The sequence below is a fragment of the Orycteropus afer genome, unplaced genomic scaffold (genome assembly GCF_000298275.1).
Source record: "Orycteropus afer afer isolate SDZICR_OR568_19922 unplaced genomic scaffold, OryAfe1.0 scaffold00038, whole genome shotgun sequence".
Classification (NCBI taxonomy): domain Eukaryota; kingdom Metazoa; phylum Chordata; class Mammalia; order Tubulidentata; family Orycteropodidae; genus Orycteropus; species Orycteropus afer.
In genome coordinates, this window is record NW_006921625.1 from 6,181,994 (window position 1) to 6,195,495 (window position 13,502).

Here is a 13,502-nt window from a genome sequence, read left to right on the forward strand (position 1 = left end):
TCATGGGGAATAAATACATCCAGCTGCCCAGCCAAGTTGACACATACTTTAACTACCACAGCCATAACAACAAAAATGTATGTGTAAAAGTATGAACCGTGGAGGCACATGACCTGGCTTAACTACAAGCTGAGCCTCATTATAGCTACACAACCTTGGGCGTGTAATCTGCTGCAGTCTTTTCCATCTGAAAAATGGAGACAAAGATGACTGATTCACAGAGTTAGTGTAAGATTTACATGACTTGACATGTGGAAGGCACCTGGCACAATGTCTAGCTCATGGCACTAACAGGAGTAGTAATTCAAAGAGATGATTGGAACTGACAAGTATAGCCTTTTGTTACAGAAGCTAACAACAAATATTTTGATTTCTAACCAAAGGTGAGGCGAAGGGAAAGGCTATAAGGTGCCCAGACACACTCTTGGTCCCAGGCTAAAGGTGCCTTCTGTCTCAGGAGAGTAATCAATATTCTTTAAACAGAGACTCATTAAAAATGTGGATCCCATTCATTCCAATTTGGCAGCACCTTAGGTACGATGGTGGCTAAGGTTTACGGTCGGCTGCTAACCAAAAAGGGTGAAGACTCAAATCCACCCTGTGATCTGCTTCCATGAAGATTCTGGCCTAGAAAAGCCTATGGGGCAGCTCTACCTTGTAACATATGCATCACCATGAGTTGGGGACCAAGTCAATAGCAACGGGTTTGGGGTTTGTAAAGTTTACCCCTGTAGGGTGAATTCAGGAAATGTCCCTTAGCATGGGAAAGGCACATGAGTAGGAGAAAAACTCCTTTGAGGAGGGCGGTTGGTAAGAAAACGGCTTCTCAGGCCCCACTCACAACCCGAGTCAGCCCGGGCGCCCCCTCCCCACGCCCTCATTTCCCACTGACTCACTGCTTTAGCCCATCACTTTTCTTTGTTTCTTGCCTCCTCTGACTAATTATGCAGTAAGCTAATTGAGGAGAGGACTCACAGCTTATATGTCTTTATATCCCCCACAGCATCCAGCACAGTGCTGAGAACAGAGATGTCTAATACAAACCTCAATGAATAATTCAGCCACCATGTGTCCCTCAGTGATGGAACTTTGCACTAATAAATCAGAGTTTCAGAAAAATGACTCTCATGCGAGACTCTGGGATTTGATGCTTAGATGCCAACTGGGGCAGCTCCATCTTGCACACACCTGACACGCCCCCATCCCAGTAAGAGGAATCACTGGCTGGTGGGAAATAAAAGCCCCAAGATTCCCCTCAGCTCCTGGGGAGCAGCATCAAGCCTAGGGATTTTCTTGTTGCCTAGCAACAGATGCTGCGGAGACCAAGGGCTCCAGGGAGAGAATCACCTTGTGACTGGTGAGACCCAAGGAGGCTGGAGGGGAGGTGGGTCAGCACCACCCCTGGGGCAGCTCCTGGTTCAGCCCTTGGACTCTGGTGACATGCGCCTTGGGAACGATTCTGTAGATGGGCTTGAGAAGCAAACTGCTATTCAGAACATTGTTTTGTTTTGTTCCTATCCTGAGTACCATTTTTTTTTTTTCTGTAAAAATATATATAAAACAACTCGTGTTAACTAATGCAGTGACGATGGTGACAGTCGTCATGTTGCACAGCTGTGACCACTCTTCTGTTACAAACTATTCCACCATTACTGCTCAGTGCCCCTGAGTAGTGCTCCCCCTCCCGTCCTCCCATCCCAGGTAACCACTGATAAGCTCTCATCTCTACACACTGCCTACTTCATGTAAGTGGCCTCATATGAAATCTGCCCCTTCGTGCCTGACTTACTTCACTCAGCATCATGTTTTCAAGGTTCATCTCTGTTGTAACACGTACCAGGACTTCATGTCCCTTTTCGGCTGAGTACTATTCCATTGGGTGTATGCCACGTTCGGTTTATCCATTCTCCGTTGATGGATGTTTAGGTTGTTTCTACCTCTTAACTATTGTAAATTATGCTGCAATGAATATGGATGTACATATTTGCTTTCCTGTTTTCAGTTCTTTTGGGTACATATTTCTACATCCAGGAGTCAGATGGCTGGGTCGTACGGTAGTTCTACGTTTCACTTCTTGAGGAACTACTAAACTTTTAGGACTTAGTTTAGGACATTATTTTAAAAAGGAAAGTATATTCAGGTTTCAAAAAACAATTACTAAATATGCTTCTTGTCCACGGCCCATGTGGAAGGAGGAGCTTGTGCCCACGGGCCACGTGTGAGATGAAGCTTCTGTCCACAGCCCACATGAGAGATGGAGCTTCTGTCCACAGCCCATGCGCGAGACGGAGCTTGTGTCCACGGCCCACGCATGAGACGGGGCTTCTGTCCACGGCCCACACGTGATATGGAGCTCTGTCCACGGCCCACAAGCGAGACGGAGCTTGTGTCCATGGCCCACGTGCGAGACGGGGCTTCTGTCCACGGCCCACGCGTGAGATGGGGCTTCTGTCCACGGCCCACATGAGAGATGGGGCTTCTGTCCACGGCCCATGCGTGAGACGGAGCTTGTGTCCACGGCCCACGTATGAGACGGGGCTTCTGTCCACGGCCCACATGTGAGACAGTGGCTGCTTTCCCTGCGAGCATGGCAACACACATCAGCTCTCACCTGGCACTTCACTTGGCACCTACTGTAAAGTAAAAGTGCCACACATGTAAGTGGCCACCTCCCCGGACATGTCATCTTTCCCTAGGTCAAACGAAGCCTGGATGCTGGAGCCTCTCAGGCTAGCGGGAACATCATAGCCATATCCAGAGAGCAGTGGTGGCGTGCGGGACCTCCTCTCCATAACCTGCCATCACAGGCCCATCCAGAGAGTGGAGGTGGCATGCAGGCCTCCTCTCCATAACCTGCCATCACAGGCCTATCCAGAGAGTGGAGGTGGCATGCGGGACCTCCTCTCCATAACCTGCCATCACAGGCCCATCCAGAGAGCAGTGGTGGCATGCAGGCCTCCTCTCCACAACCCAACCCACAGTGGCTGCCATCGAGTCAATGCTACTCGACTGCGCTTCCCAGGGTTCTCAATGGCTGCTTCTCCAGAAGCAGATAACCAGGCCTTTCTTCTGTGTGTACTTGAACCTCCACCCCTTCTGTTAGCAGCCAAGCCTATCACGTGTTTGGCCCACCCATAACTCCCATGTCCACAGACAAGAAAGAAGAGGTTCAGAGAGGTGAAGCCCCTTGTTCAAGGTAATTCCCAGGGATATCAAAAGGAAGGGTTCAACCACAGGTCTTTGGACTGACCTTAAATCTCATACATTCTCCTTTATGCCATAGGAGTTTCCTTTAGCCAAAAAGTCTTTTGAAAATAAATTCATTTCTTTATTTCCCTTTGAGTTTAATCCTTAGACCAACATAGAAATGTGAACTTTATAGTATGAAGGACACCACTCCCTCCTTCCATCTCCACTGGTAACTGCGTGGCTGCTGCCCAGGGAGGAGGTGGACATGCCAGGACTGCTGGGGTGAGCCCGTGCGCCTCCCACACTCACCGTTCTGAGTAAGCTTGGTGGAGCACACGAGTGTTGAAATCTGGAAGGAATCTTTGCTGATGGTGCAGCTTCCGAGGCTCTGCATGCCCTTGCCCGTCGCCGCGTGCCCCTTCTCCTCTAGTTCAGCTTTCGTGGAAGGCAGACTCAGGTACGTCGAGGCATCTTCCAGCTTTTTCGCTTCAGCCTGGGGGTTTCATGACACAGTATGTCAAACACGACACAAAAACTGCAACGCGTACTATGTTCCAACCATTGCTATCTAATCTTCTCAACCATCACAATGTTTGCTTCTTATGTTGTGCTAACTGCTTACTTCGATAATTTTCCCCCTTCCTACAGATCAACTCATGTTGACAGAGTACTGCCATAAAGTATATACTATACCATCTGACATCATCATTTTGTTAGGAGCAGCAAATGGGCTGGTCACCAGAAGCATTCATTTATAGTTAAATGTGGCTAGAGAGTTGTAGGGAGCTCTGGTAGCATAGTGCCTAAGGCATCTGACTGCTAACCAGAAGGGTGGCGGTTCAAACCCACCAGCCACTCCTCGGAAGGAAGATTGGGCAATCTACTTCCATAGTGATACTGCCTCGGAAACCCAAGGAGGGATCACTATGATTCGGGTCCCACTCGATGGCACATAACAACAACAACAACAGGGAGTTGTAGGCATCCTGATGGCACAGGAGTTAAGTGATCAGCTACTAATGGTCCAGCCATTCTGCAGGAGAAAGATCCGGCAATCTGCATCCATAAAGATGACAGCATTGGAAACCACAAGGGGCAGTTCTACTGTGTCCTACAGGGTCGCTGTGCCTAGGAATCTACTCAACGGCAATAGGTTTATCTTTGTTTATTTTGTTTCCTTTTCAGGCAGCAGCTTCCTCACAAAGGCAGGAAGGGTCAGCTCAGGTCAGGGTGCCCGGAAAGGACTAAATGGCCAAGACTCAGCAAAAATCATCCTGATAAAACACATACCTTATAAACAATAAGATCATGCTCCCCGTCTCTCAGAGTGGTCCCATCATATCTCATCAGCTTCACAAATGCAAGTGCAAATATTTTCTCAGATTTGTCCTTGGCTGCAATTAAAATGGACAATCAGCTTCAACAGCCATCATGACAAAAGAACCCTGCAAAAGGCTATCTTTACAAACTATCCCACAATTTACTGAAAGACGCTTTAAAAAGTCCTACATAAATGGACCTTGTTCACCAGTAGAAAGACTCAGTTCATAAAAGGATTAGCTTTCCCCAAACTCATCTATAAATTCAATGAAATTTCAATCAAAATCCCAACAAGGTCTTTTCATGGAACATGAAAGGGGCTGAGAATAGGAAGATTTTAAAGAAAAATACGTCAGTACAACAATGACAGGAAGAAGGAGGAGCTGCTAAGGCTGATTACGTACAACCAAAAACCTCATGGCATCTGTTTCCTTGGTTTGGAGGTGTAGGGTCATGGTTTTATGGGACATCTCAGTTAATGGGCCTAATAACATGTTTAGTGCCTCTATCCTACAGTCTGTGATATAAAGAAAACAAAAATCCTCACGACTGGACCAATAAACAGCATCACAAGGAACAGAGAAAAGATTGAAGTTGTCAAAGACTTCGTATTACTTGGTTCTACAATCAGCACCAATGGAAGCAACAGTCAAGACATCAGATGATGTATTGCATTGGGCAAATCTGGTGCAAAAGACCTCTTTCAAGTGATGAAGAGCAAAGATGTCTCCTTAGACTAAGGTGCACCTAACCCAAGCCATGGTATTTTCAATCGCCTCTTATGCATGTGAGAGCTGGACAACGAGTAAGAAGATGGAAGAAGAGTTGATGCTTTGAGCTGTGGCATTGGCAAAGAATGCTGAGAGTACCATGGACTTCTAAAAGAACTAACAGGTCTCTCCTGGACGAAGTGCAGCCAGAATGCTCCTTGGAAGCAAGAATGGCCAAACATCATCTCACATACTTTGGTCATATTATCAGAAGGGACCATTCCCTGGAGAAGGATCTCATGCTTGGTAAAGTGGAGAGTCAGCAAAGAAGGGGAAATCCCTCAACAAGATGGATTGCCACAGTGGCTGCAGTGATGGGCTCAGGTACAGCAAGGATCATGAGGCTGGCACAGGACCAGGCAGTGTTTCGTGCTCTTGTACGTAAGGTCACTATGAGTAAGAGCCAACTCGACGGCACCTAACGAGAACAAACAATATTCCACCACCTGTATACCATGATGTATAGTGCCTTGAGGTCTTAAAAGCTTGCAAGTGGCCATCCAAGGCACAATAATTGGTCTCTATTTGGCTGGAACAGCAGAGGAAGAAGGAGAGTCGGGAATAGGAGGAGGCTATAGAACGTGTGGCCAACTGCCTCCATGAATAACTGCCTCCTTTGCCGTAAGACAAGAACTAGATGGTGCCCAGCTACCATTACTAAGCATTTTGATCAAAGAGTCCATAGAAGAATATTGATCAAAAGGGGGAAAACAAAGAGCAGAATTTCAAATTTTTATGTACTCCAGCCTTCCTTAAGCCATGAAAGTTGGATGAACCCCTGAAACTAGTGTCCTAAGATAATTTTTAAACCTTAAACCAAAAATATTTCCTGAAGTCTTAAAACTAAGCAATAGTTTAGCTTCACTAGTAAAAAATATCTGCCTTGTGCATTATACTCTTTTAAGGACTATTTATACAGAACCAAACTGACAACAGCAACTCAAAAGATTAGATAGGAGTCTTGGAGGGTGATGGATTGACATTAACAGAGGAAGGACTCAGAAAAAGAGATGAAAATGGTTACACAACTTGACAAACATGATCACTATCACTAAGCAGCACATGGAGAAATTAGTGAATTGGTGTATGTTTTTCTGTGTATGTCCTCCACAACCAAAGACAAAATTATATAAAATAAAAGACAAGCAATAATGCACACTAACATAGGCTGAGTACCATTTAAGTAATACATAAACATTAACAAGCAAGTTTCATTTTTTAAATCTGAAAGAAGAGGAGGAAGAAGAGTATGTAGGAAAGTCTGCGATGCCAGAAACTAAGAATAACTGTAAAGCAATAGCAGAGAAGTCAGGGTGGCCTGGCAGCACAGATATCAGACCAGTGGGGAACAGGGCCTGGGAACACAGGCCCTGCACATGGTAGGGTTCACGGAGTCAACAAGGAAGGACAGACCATTCCACTGAGCAAGCTGGTTCCTCCCTCACACCACACACTACTGTGCATTACAGGTGGATGAAAGACCTGAGTGTGAAAATGGGCTCCCTTTGTCATTCAGGCCTCTGCTCTAACACCAATCCCTGGGACACGAGCACCATATCCGCAACAGTAAGTTACTAACCCAGTCACACTCCTTCCCCTTGCCTGACCTATTTCTCTTCAGAGGAGTCCTTACTACCACCAGACTACCAGACAGCTGTATGGGTATGTAAATCGGGTGGTGCTTGTTGTGTTGCCCACTAGATGCTGGAAAGAAAGAGACTTTGTATATTTTCCAGCCAACAGTGAAAAAGAAAGGAAGGAATAGAGGACAACAGGTGTCTCCTCAACAAGCTAACACGTAACTTTGTAAAAGGGCACCAGGGAACGTAAACCTCCTTCACGCTCAAATGAGAGAGAGCAGATTCCCCTCAGTTCGGGCTGGTCCTGAAAGCAACCATGGCTCAGGAACACAGGAGCCAGGACAGCCGGCAGCTGGCTCCCACTGACCTCCTATTAAACAGCACAAATTAAGTACACCTTTTATTAGCATTCCACATCTGCACCTCAACAGTGCAGACAGGTTTTTATTACATCCTCCATACCGGTAACAGCTTCCATTGCACAAAAATTAGGGAGCCTTAGAGGAAAGTTCTGGACAGCAGGCAGGGTGGACCATCCAGAACCCCATCCATTCAAGCCAGCTCAGGCAAGGTAACTTGGCTCTTGGCAACCAGAGCCCAGAAAGCGCAATTAGCTCGTGCCCACATGAATGCCTCGGGAATTGCTGCCAAGCGCCAGGAGAAGCCTTACGTAGGGCCTGAGTCTACTAGTGCTGCTGTAGCAGAAAGAACACAGTGAAGAATAGAAACTTATTTTCCCGCAGTTGAGAAGGCTGAAAGTGCAAAGTCAGGGCATTGACTCTCAGGGAAGCATCTCTCTGCAGGCTTTGGGAGAAGATTCTCGTCTCTTTTGTCATCTGTAGGCCTGGGGACTACAGTCCCAGCTTTTCTCAGTTCCTGGGAGATCCTCTCATGGCATCTATTCTCCCAGCCCACTGTTTGTGCTTGCTTTTTCTCTGTGTAAGTCGGAAGTGATTAAGTGTAGAACATCCCTGGTTATGGCCTCATTGGCCCAATGACCTCTACTCCCAACAGGAATAGGTGTTAGGATTCCAACATGTTTTGGGGGGATGCAATTCAATTGATAACAACATCACATCAGCACTAAACTTTGCAATCCCAAGACAGATTCAGTCCGCGTGCCCTATTCCCCTTCAGGGCGGAACACAGCCAACATGGCCCCGGTTCCTTCCACATGTCCAACTGTGGCTGCAGGAGCTGCAGACAGGGTCAGCTGGTGGGGCCCTGTGGGAACCATCATTGCGGTAGCTGACAGCCCAGAGTTTTGGTAGCATCACACACACCACGCACAATTTGTTTCCAACACCACGGCCCCTCTCAAGCCTCAGCCGGGAAAGACGCCATTAATTATGCAAATGTGTCTTGGTATGTGAGCAAATAGCATCTTGTCTACCATGAGTGCTTTAAAATTGACAAGAAAAACAAGGATTTGGAAAGTTAAAATGGGGCAGAAGATACCCTCTGCCCTGGTGTAATTTATGAGCTAGAGAAGAATGGAGAAAGGGGTTTGGAGGCGAGCCCTCTGAGGACTCCAAAATTCTGCCCCCATCCTCTTTCCACTGGAGCTCACTACTCACCAGACTTCCTAGGGGTCTTAGATCACTCTCTGCCTTTGTGAGGGTCCCACCACTGACGTCTCCAGAGTGTGCTGTCCCCAGTTCTAAGCATTTCTGAACCACCACCAACCCCAACATGCCCTCACTTCCACCATGGGCCAAAATCGGACTCAAGGCAGCTCCCAAAGTTTCCTCTCCCAGGCATTGCACCACCGCACACCAGGACAGACATGGCTGCTCCCACTGGAGCCCTCCCTCACCTCACACCCCAGGACGTCCCTAGTTCTGCAGGTCTTCCGGATTTAACCCTTCTAGTGATCCTGTTCCCGCTGCCTTAGCCTCTCTGAAGAACTTCCAGTCTATGATCTGACAGGATGGAACACCCTGCTCCTCTTTGGCTCCTTCTATCTCTCCTGCCCAAGAACCTGGTGTTTAGTGTTAGTTTGCCCACTGGACCCTGCCGAGTGAGTGGCCGGCATCTCACTTGGTCTTCAAGACCACACCAGGAGAGAGGTCTTCTTGTCATTGTGTGGACACTGAGGTTCATTGCTTAAGTGTCTGTGAGCCCAAAGTGTGAGGGAGCTGCAGGGTGACCTTGGAGCCAGGACTGGCGTGATTTCATCTGCATGCTGTCAGTGACCAGCACACCACGCAGACCACTTCTTCCCCTCAATCACCTGCAGCACAACCAACAGTAGCCAACTCTCACTGTCACTTATTTCCCCAAATATGAACACACAGCTGAACAGATACAAGCCACAAAGGGCAGGGGCCGTGTCTTATTTTTGTGATATCTTATTTATTTAGTGTCCAACACAAGGCTACATCCTCCAGAAAGAATTAATTCAACAAATGGGATGAGAAAAACAGCAGTAGTCAATCATAAAATCTCCTGGAAGGTTCTTTCCTCCTAAAGTCTTGACATCACAGTTAATACTGTACCAACATCTACTCCGAGAGAAGCTATGTCTGAGAGCCAGGCAGGAGCCACCAGAAAAGACAAAACAGTTTGAGGTTCCAATTCCAATACAAAGAGCATGTGAAGACAGTTTCCCAAGAGCGTGTGTTCTGTTTTAGTGAGTTTTCGATGAACAGCTTCACCCTCTGAGTCAAAATGCAAGAAAGGAAAGCAGAAGAACCAGTACCTGGTCAGAAGGACATGAGAGGAAAGGAAGACCTCCTCAGATTAGCTCCATGCAAGAGAGAGCACAGCCCTTCCTGAGGAAAATGTTAACATGGGAAATGACTACACTCCAGAGCAAACCTAGGACATGGCAGCCCATTCAGCCTTCCCCAAGTCTCCTCCTGGCGAACACGTATGATACGGTGCTCAGTTACTTACAGTCCTGCGATGACCTGTGTCTGAAGGTAAACCGCAGGTGACTGCGGTTGACGTCTTCAATGGGAATGGCCACCTGTCAAAGTTGAAAACAGAAAGTTCTAGGACATTTACCCATATGTTCTAGCATGAAACCACTCATTCGACCGGAGATGTGATTATAAAAACGTCTGCCCTGCCACAAGGGGTAAGTATGATCTCTTGAAAGGCAAGATACCTGTTTCATTTCAACCAGACAACAGTGTAAAAGATGTGACACCCATGCTGTCAGACAGCTGAATTCTCTGAATCACTCTAATCCTCACGGTTAAAGTTCTATTTGTAAGTTAGCATTTTTGCTCTCAGTCCCAACACCGCAGTGTCTATATTTTCTCTGCAGCTGGAATGCCCTGTGTGCACCTGTGGCAAGGAAGCTCACCTGTTGAGACATTCCAGTACAAGGAGACGGATCAAATGCATGCTGCCTTCAAGCAAATACTGTCCCCTTCTTTCTATCTAACATCTCTATTACAGAGCCAACCGCAGCATGGGTTTCAAATACTCGCGCCTTCGGTGTGGGCCGGCATTGGCCACAGTGGGGCTACCATGGTCCCAGGGAGGTGCTGCCTCATGAGACGCAGCGGGTCAGCCCCACAGGAACCGGTTGCATCTCCCCAGCAATAACCTCCCTATACTGTCATTTCAATATTTTTCCATTGGGTGTAAAGACAGCCTGCCACACACAAAACAAACTGCAGATGAGAGAGAGATCAGCTATCTTTGAAAGACTCAGCCATTTGTCTCCATGAAAGTCCTATTTTTATGTCCAAAAGGCGATGAGAGGAAATGTATTCCAAGAAATGCCTATGGGTTCCTTAGCAACCTTGACTGACTTTGTTGGAGGAGCTGGTTCCATGGCCCAGGCTGGGTGGGGGTGGGGATTTCCTCAGGAAACCAATGAGCATCTCATAGTCACCTCCGTGTGATAAAACAACCCGTAAATGGTACCTTCACAGTCTCAAACCAGCGCGGCTGCTTCACTTGGTAGTATATCACAGACTTGTACTCAGAAATCGCCTCATCGCCGGCGCCCGGGAAGATCACGTGCTGTAAAAGGCGGCACAGACACTTCCCGTGAGACCTGGCGCAGCCCAACAGGGCACACCTCTCCGCACCTCCAGCCCCAGGGTAGAATCGGAAGGAGGACGGAGAGCACCCCAGGAATGCGAGGACTCTGTCCAGATACAAGATGCTCCCAACCAGGAAGAGGCAGAGCCGCCCAAAGCCAGTGGCCAGCCTCCAGTCCTCTCATCACACATTTAAGACCTCAGTGTTTGTGAGCTTGGGGAGGGACCCTGTCCTCCATCTCGGGGACCATCACCCCAATCACCTCAACAGTAAGGTGGGTAGGAAGCTGCCCAAATCATTCACTAGGTGGAGGATGCAGGGCTGTGGGCCAGAAAGGGTGGAAGGCCTCCCTTCCCTCTGCTCCAGTCTTGACTCCAAGGGGGGTCATATGCTGGAGACCACAGAGCAGGGGCAGGATGGCCAGTGTCTCCCGAGGCCACGGCACAGGGCCAGCAGTGATGCCTGGACAAGGGTCACATAGAGGAACGGTGGCCAGCCACCTCTCAGCACAAGTGTGGGGCATCACCTTGGCCCACATGGACTCAGCCCTCCAGCCCTCTGGCCCTTGGTCCACAAAAGTGCCTGGCAGGGACTCAGGTTTGGCCTCAGGTCTACAGATGAGACAGCAGCATCTGAGCACTTCCTGGGACCACCAGTCTTCCTAGGACCATGGAAGCAGCAGGACCCAGTAATCCACTGCCAGTCAGCAGAACACACGGTCAGGCCAAGAGCCCATGGATCAGACGTCCCACCTCTCCCTAGTCCTGAGGCCCAAGCACAGGATGGGTTTCTCCCAGCCTGTTTCCTCCTCTCTCAATGCTGATCATGGTGCATCTGCCTCTCAGTGCTCGTGAGAGATGGCCAATCCAAGTCGAAGGTCTGGCACAGTGCCCGGCAGAGTCAGGCAGACAAATGTTCATTACTGTCGTCATCATTAGCACCATCATCGTTATTAAATGAGACCCCAGAAATGCCTGAGATGAATGTAAACAGCAAGGGTGACTGCTAGCCCCTTGAGCCTTGGATTTATGCCTGAATATGAGACTCCATGAAAGGGCTGGGCAGAAGGCGGTCCAGGCCACAGGAACCTCCTGAGTCGGGCCAGCCACGAGGACCCAGTGGACACAGGACCTGTAAGGCCAGGTGGAGAACAGCAGCCATGCTCGTCCCCCAAAACTGGAATTCACAGCCCCACCTACATCAATTCGTACATTGTAGCAGAGCCAAAAGGAGTATGTGCAAAAGAAAACTGATGAAACTTTGCAGTAATGAATACCTCCAATCGTTTTCCATCTTCATCATAAACAGACAGTGTAACCTCAACATTCTTGGCCGTCGTTTTACTTCCTTTATCAAAATCTCCTTGAACTAACGTTACGTAGATATCATTTCGAACATCACCTGCGGGGGAGAAATTATACCTTTAAAACCAATCCATTATTATCATTTAACAGGGAATTCTGCAAAACTGCTGAAAACGCTACGTATCCTAGCAGAATATTATAAATACCTTATTAGGTGATTATAAAAATATTTTCTACAAAATAGTCCCAGCATCGAAAGGGATGACACAAGCAATTCTCATCATCTTCACAAGGCTTGCTGCAAAGAGGAAAACATCCAAGCCCCTGATCATCTGCATAGTTTTTATCTGAACAGGGGACACGCCTCCATGAGCAGCTGATGCCCAGAGCAGCTGGGACACTGATGACAGGTCTACAGTGGATCTGCAGCCCACTCCCATCAGGACCAACATCACAATCCCACGACAGGAGCTGCATGGTCATCTGAGTCCTCAGGACCCAGGGAGTCTATCACAACATCAATGGGCACAACCCAGATGATAACTCGCCAAACTGGCCTCCTCTGCACAGCCTTCTTCGAAAGAACTTCACTCCAGAGGTTGAACTGAAAGCTGCTTACAAATTCGAAGGCCAAGTCACTGCCCCACGCCGCTGTCTAGGACCTGGGAGGAGGGATAGGTCAAGAGGGAAGCCTTCCTTGATGATCTTCTCTCCTCCTGAGCAGGCAGCTGTCAAGATCCCAAACAGGGACCAGAGCAAGCAGAACAAACCAGACCTGTGGGTTTTCAGTGAGACAGGCTTTTCATTGTGCAAACACAACAGAAATGAGCCCAAGAGTCTTCTCCCCACAGAGAACGTTCAAAAGCCCATTAATGGTCTGACTGGGAAAATCCAGCAAGCTTCGTTAGCAGCATGATGGAGCATCAGCACCGAGTGACAGGTCCTCTGCTGCCCGCGCAGGCCACCGCCCACCTTGACCACCCAGACCCTCCCAGGGGACACTTGGCACTGTTCCCATGAACACACCAAGACCACCTAGACCAGGAAGCCTGAAGCACAAAACTCCCCTGGCGTTCCTGCTTTTTCTTTCACTTTTTTTTAAACAAAAATTTCACATTCTGCCTTCTAATGTATCCAACTATTAAATTAAGCTTCCATTTAAAAGTCGTTATTACAATACTCCCAGTGGGGTGCTACTCCTGCCACAGTCACTGTGTGAAAGAAAGCACACCACGACTGCAGGGACAATCCTGAGACACAGAGAACGACAGAGCCCGGGGGGAGTGGGAGGGCTGCGGGGCCAAGGCCTGCCACTAATTAGCTGTGTGCCTTTGTGC

General features: G+C 48.2%; 1 protein-coding gene across 1 annotated transcript in view; it reads right to left on the reverse strand.

The window, feature by feature from the left end:
• Positions 1-13,502, reverse strand: part of DOCK1 (dedicator of cytokinesis 1) — a 542,405-nt gene that overhangs the window by 485,473 nt on the left and 43,430 nt on the right. Inside the window, exons 14-18 of the mRNA XM_042780404.1 lie at positions 12,138-12,262; positions 10,742-10,840; positions 9,758-9,830; positions 4,480-4,583; positions 3,499-3,682 (exon numbers count right to left, since the gene is read on the reverse strand). Of these exons, the coding sequence (XP_042636338.1) occupies positions 3,499-3,682; positions 4,480-4,583; positions 9,758-9,830; positions 10,742-10,840; positions 12,138-12,262 (585 nt within the window). The remainder of the gene's footprint in view (positions 1-3,498; positions 3,683-4,479; positions 4,584-9,757; positions 9,831-10,741; positions 10,841-12,137; positions 12,263-13,502) is intronic.